General features: G+C 32.3%; 1 protein-coding gene and 1 pseudogene across 1 annotated transcript; one reads left to right on the top strand and one right to left on the bottom strand.

Annotated features, from left to right (window-relative positions):
- The first annotated feature begins 582 nt into the window (after window positions 1-582).
- LOC105624060 lies at window positions 583-1,595 on the top strand (annotated as a pseudogene).
- A 950-nt stretch (window positions 1,596-2,545) lies between these two features.
- LOC105624059 lies at window positions 2,546-3,177 on the bottom strand. Its single transcript, XM_012205420.1, has 3 exons — window positions 3,110-3,177; window positions 2,959-3,028; window positions 2,546-2,890 (listed from the first exon to the last, which is right to left on the bottom strand). The coding sequence occupies exons 1-3, from the start codon at window positions 3,121-3,123 to the stop codon at window positions 2,546-2,548; spliced, it is 429 nt and encodes a 142-aa protein (XP_012060810.1). The 5' UTR covers window positions 3,124-3,177.
- Window positions 3,178-6,511: the final 3,334 nt, after the last annotated feature.

The raw sequence follows: 6,511 nt of genomic DNA, 5'->3' as shown, positions 1-6,511 counted from the left end.
CGACCGGAGCGAGCTCTTTCACATCGAAATTTCCACCACGAAAGCGAGCGAACCATTTCCGTGCTGCTGATTTTGATAGAGTATCTTCATCGTAAATAGCTCAAATTTTTTCACAAGCCTGTGCAGCATTCTTGCCTTTCGTAGTGATACAAAATGTAGTGAATTTTTTCTTTATTTATTTCCATTTTCAAAATAAAATAACTCCACTTCACCGATTTCAATCTTTTTCGGCTCAAAACAAAAGTTAAAATGTCACTTTTTAAACGCACGTGTTGCCGATGCGATTAGTAGTTGCCGATTGCTGAGCATTTAATGCCATCTAGCGGGAAAAACGCCACGAACTTTTTCCCATATTATACCCAATATTATATTTTCATGTAAATATTTAGGTAAGATGAATTGGCATTTATCATTGCAAAATATCTGTGTTAGCATTATATATTACATGAAGAGTAGGAAAAAACAAACATTGGAGAAATCGACGATGATGAGTACATCCTATAAATCAGAAGCATTTACAGTATTGTGACTTCTCAATTCTGGAATTAAAAGAAGACAGATTTCTTTTTTTGGTATACAAGAATGGTGCCTACATTTTATGAACTTCTTCGACTGGTAAGACATTTGAGAAAAAACAATATAATCAATATGTCCAGAACAGCGCCTTGCAATAACATTGAGGTATATATTTTCATTTCAACTATAATTATATTTAATTTATTAATTGTATTTTGTCTCACAATAAGCTAATAACTAATATAACTATTAATAATTTGTTACATTAGATATTTGGCAATTAGAGACCAAATGCTATCTGTGGCTCTAGCTTACAGAGTCAGAGAATCTATTGCTCATATGATTGTGAAAGAAATATTCTCCGTTATAGCAAAAGTTTTAATGCCGATCTATATGAAACCTCCGACAGGAAAAAGATTTGTTCAGATTTTTTAAGCTTATTTGCCAAATTTGCCAAATTGTGTTGGAGCAATAGATGGCACTTAATTCATTCAGGCACCTTCAAACTCTGGATCTATGTACTTTAATTACAAGAAGTTATATTTACAAGAAGTAACATTTAGTCTCGTATGATAGCCACTTGTGATGCCAGATATAGATTTACGCTTTTTGATGTAGGTGCTTATGGCAGCGATAGCAATGAGGGAATTCTATCATCTTTGGAAAAGTGTTATATGAAAGTATGTTGAATTTACCAAAAAGAACAGCTCATCTTCCAGAAAGTGATCAAAAAACATCTTGTTATTTTGTTGCCGACGAAGCCTTTCAAATGTCTACCAACATAACGCGACCTTATCCAGACAAATTTTTAAATGATCAAAAAAGAATTTTCAACTATCGCTTATCACGGGTCAGAAGAACGATAGAAAATACTTTTGGAATTCTTTCAGCTAGATGAAGGATATTTCTAAGATCAATTTATGTTACCCCAGATGTTGACAAATACTAACAGCAATGTGCTTACACAATTTTTTAATAATAAAAAAACGATGAGTAAGCACTACAGCAGCAAAAATAAATGTCCGCCTCAATTCGCAGATAGAGAAACTGAGAAAGGAGAAATAATCGAAGGAGAATGATGACAACAATCGCAAAGTGATCATATAAGACACATTGGAAAATGCGGAGCACATCGAGCTACGAAAGATGTTTATACAATGCGAGATACTCTGTCATCATACTTCATGACACCTGCTGGCTAAGTTCCATGGCAATTCGAATGTATACGTACATCATGATATGACGTAAAATTGAAAATTTTAATTATTAATATAAAATACATAAACATATTCATTATTAATAGTTATAAAATAAATTTTGACATTTATATTTTTTTCAAATGAGTTTTAGGTTGTTCTTCTTGAAAAGTTCTGAACTAGTATAATAAATTAAAGTGAGTGACATTATATTTGTCTCACTCTAACTTATTGCACCAGTTCCGAATTTGAGGTATAAAAAGAATAGATTTTTTAAATAAAATATTCTCTCATTATTCTCTCTTGTTGTAATGATATAATCATTTTTTGTAATTAAATAAATTACCTAGACTGTTTTTAAAAAAATATTTCTTAAAAAAACATTAATATTACTTAAAAAAACATTTATTATATTATATATATGCATATAGTATTTTAAAAAACATTTCTTATATTTCAAAAAACATTATTATATTTAAAAAAAAATATTTATTATACTATAAGTTTTAAACACGATAGGAATAACGCGATTTCAACCTAGAAAGTGTATATTCCAGTGTATCTGATTTCTGATGGGTTGAAATCGTGTTCCTTCGCATTGTGTTTATGTTGTTGCATTGTGAACATATACTTGTATTTTATTAGATATCAGAAAAATATAATATTTTCATAAATTTCCTTTTTAATATACTTTTCTTTCTTGGTTTCGTTATTTTTTTGAGTTCTGCGATGATTAGATTCTTATCAGGATAAGAATATCAGGATTGTTCTTTTCCAACAAACTCTCATCCTTTCTAAAAGACACCTGAGTTGCCATCATACTCAATGTAGTATTAAGTTTGCAAAAAAATAGTTTCTATCGAATCATTTTTTCGATCCTTTTCGATTCGCTTCTGACTTTTTACACACGCAGTCGGATTCGTTCTTTCTGATGTCTTTGAATCTGATCGCTGTAATGGCAAAACATTCGATTGCTGTGACGATACAATTAATTGTTGTAATAGTGAAATAGTGGGTCGTTGTAACGCTGAAGCTGATTCCTGTGATGATGAAACTGGCGACAACTGTGCGGTGAAGCAGTCGATCGTTGTAATGATGAAACAGAATCGTTCTAACACTGAACCTGGTGCTGTGATGATGAAGCTGGCAATTGTTGTAATAGTAAAGTAAACTGTATTCTGAAAAATAAAAACATACAATCAAATAATATCATTTTAAAAACATTTTAGAAAAAATAACTTCGTACCGCAATTGTTATTTTCTCATTTATTGTTTGATGTATCATTGAATTGGATGTATTTACATTTGATAAAATTCTGAAATGATAAATACTTATGAAAATGTATGTACATACATTTTCATAAGATCATAATAATTATAACAAAATAAATATTAACTTTCTATGAGCCATATGCCTTTCTAGAAAGTTGAGACTTTCATAAAGTTTTCCAACTATTTCTGTCTCATGGGCTTTCTAGCACCACTCCTGGTTTCCTGTTCCCATTCTGCCGTTCTTTGCTGAAACATTATCAAAGCCATTGGGTTTGACAATCTAATACTTACATCATAAACATATATTTTTAATATAACACAAGCATAAACGCTATGTTTAGCACTAATTATATGTTTGGTAGTTTATAGAAAAGAAATTAAATAAGACAGTAAATAAGTATATTAATAAAATAAGAATAAAGGCCCAATTAAAATAATTTTGAAACTAAAAAATATTATATATAGTCCTAATTAGCTTTAATATTATAATTAATTTGAAAAATTATTGTAACAACATTGCAAATGATCCGATAAGGCTCGAAATATTTATTCATCATTGTTTCTGTTTCTATTTAGATTTATAATGTTTAATATTTTTGGTCAATTTAATAATAAACATTTGAATCGTTATATTTTTTATTTGAAAAGATTTGTAGCAATAGTTGCATAGTTTATCTAGCCTTTTTTGTTTCAAATTTATAAATATATTAATTTTTAATTCAAAATTACTTATAACATTTAAAATTTCAACCATTTCTTTCCATGTATTTTCTTTTAGTTTTGCATTTCTATAATCTTTCTTACTTTTATTATAGGTAAGAGCGACTTCGTACAAGATCGATTAAAAGTTCGTCACCGAATTTTTCATTATCGCCCACTTGGTTGTCATTGATGTCTTGTATGTACTATCCATATTATTATTATAATAATTGAAATGATCCATTTTTTTAAGTTTATCACAATCAAACTAGGAGTTGAAACTGGAAAAACGTGAAAAGAGATTATAGCGTATATAAACAGAATGAAAAATCTGAACGCTGATTGATAGGCCATAAAGCGATAGACACAGAATTCCAACTCGTTAGAAATTTATCACTATCGCTATCGCTACCGCTATTCCGTGTTCCTATGTGCATTGACATGGATAGATATGGATTCCCGTATGTTGGATTCCTTTATTCCTATCGCTATCGCTATGTCTATCGCTATCGCTATTGTCTCGCATTGTGTCTTGAGCTTCGCTTTCACAGATTATTTCCGATCCGAATTCATTACGTTCTAATTCATATTGTTATCAAACAGATCCCGAATAATCGGATGAATAATCCAAAATCCGCTCAAATCATATACTTTTCTTGTAACGGCTCAATCCATTTCAATTATAGGAACACCGATTCAATTTAATTCTATTTGCTAGGTTAAACGACATTAATCCGATTGAATTCGAAGTTCTCCAATTTCAGGAATAAAAATAAACTCGGATTTAAGGATCTTTAATACACAACTAGGTAAATCAAATTTGCCTCTCATCGGCAAAAGTAATCAAATTCAATCAAAATTCTCTGATTTTGCGGGCGATATTGAAATCTGTTTTAATGCAACGATTAATTAACTTTTTTCTCGAATCCGCAATAAAAGTATTCGACTTATACTCGTTTTTACTAAATAACATATGTTATGTTCATAATTAAATATTAAATATTATCACGTACTTTGTAAGAAATGGGATATATATTAGGTACAACTTTGCTTCCGCCGTTTTCCTATAGATGACTTTAGCGGTAAGTGGTGGTTGAAATAAATAGATCATAGACGTCGTACAATAAACTTGGACATCTGTCAACATAACCCCATAGAAACATTAGTCGATTTGTGTCTGCATCATAAAGTTATTCTCGATTGAAAATGTCAGTTTACGAGCCAAATTCTTGTCATTTGCGGGAGGTTTTAATTTTTTGCTTCAATATGAAGAAATCTACGGCTGAGGCTCATCGAATACTCTCAAATACTTATGGTGAGGCCGCTATTAGTGAAAGAACGTGTCGTGAGTGGTTTCAACACTTCAAGAACGGTGATTTTGACGTCGAAGACCGGCATAGCGGAGGAAGAGAGAAGGTTTTCGAAGATGCAGAATTGGAGGCATTATTTGAGCAAGAATCGTGTCAAAATCAAGAAGAATTGGCACGATCATTGGGAGTGACTCAACAAGCCATTTTAAAACGCCTCAAAGCCATGGGAATGATTCAGAAGCAAGGAAATTGGGTATCATATGAATTGAAGCCGAGAGATATTGAACGGCGTTTGTTTGCTTGTGAACAGCTGCTTGAAAGGCAAAGACGGAAGGGATTTCTGCATCGCATTGTGACTGGGGACGAAAAATGGGTTCATTACGATAATCCCAAGCGCAGAAAATCATGGGGAGTTCCCGGCCATGCTTCCACATCGACGGCCAAACCGAATATTCACGACTCCAAGGTCATGCTCTGTATTGGGATTTGGTGGGACCAGCTCGGCGTAGTGTATTATGAACTGTTAAAACCGACTGAAACAATCACAGGCAATCGGTATCAAATGCAATTGATGCGTTTGAGCCGAGCATTGAAAGATAAACGGCCGCAATACAACGAGAGACACGATAAAGTGATTTTGCAGCATGACAATGCTCGACACCATGTTGCGAAAGTGGTCAAGACATATTTGGAAACGTTGAAATGGGAAGTCCTACTCCATCCGCCGTATTCTCCAGACGTTGCTCCCTCTGACTATCACTTGTTTCGATCAATGATACACGGTCTGGCTGACCAGTCCGGACTTCTGGTCTTATGAAGAAGTAAAAAATTGGATCGATTCATGGATAGCCTCAAACGATGACCAGTTTTTTCGACGCGGGATTCGTACGCTACCCGAAAGATGGGAGAAAATAGTGGCCAGCGATGGACAATACTTTGAATCATAAATGTATAACCAGTTTTTTACAATAAAGCCTCGAATTTCGAAAAAAAAAACGGCGGAAGCAAAGTTGTACACCTAATAAATAATTTTGAAATTAAAATTGAAAATGACTCTTTTGGTCGAATTATTTTAGACTAATAGCGTTTTTTTGTTTATTGGAGACGTAACAATTTAATTTTTGTTTCTATTAGACGTACTTGATGAAAATAAAATTTTACAAATAAAAATACGTATAATAATTGACAATTTAATTTTTATCGAAAAATCGGAGAAATTCTGATTGAATCGGACTATTTTTGTCAATCATGACAAAATCGGATTTACGTTGCATTAAATTCGATTTAATTTTCAATTGTTAATTGGGAGAAATTCTGACTAAATCGGAAATTTTTTTACATAATATAATACAACATAATATATTATTTAATTAAATTTGATTTAATTTTTAATTATACACGTTATATTTGCACGGCGTGCGTGCGTGCGTGCGTGCGTGTGTGTTTGTGTGTGTGTGTGTGTGTGTGTGTGTGTGTGTGTGTGTGTGTGTGTGTGTGTGTGTGTGTGTGTGTGTGTAG

Source organism: Atta cephalotes (assembly GCF_000143395.1).
Source record: "Atta cephalotes unplaced genomic scaffold scaffold00071, whole genome shotgun sequence".
NCBI lineage: Eukaryota > Metazoa > Arthropoda > Insecta > Hymenoptera > Formicidae > Atta > Atta cephalotes.
The sequence above is the reverse complement of the archived record's forward strand: the minus strand, read 5'-3'. Positions and strand labels throughout refer to the sequence as shown.

Bases quoted from the DNA above. Each gene is read 5' to 3' on its own strand.
- LOC105624059 (XM_012205420.1), bottom strand. The intron at 2,891-2,958 runs GTACGAAGTTAT...TTTATTTTTCAG, and splicing joins ATGAGAAAATAACAATTGCG to AATACAGTTTACTTTACTAT.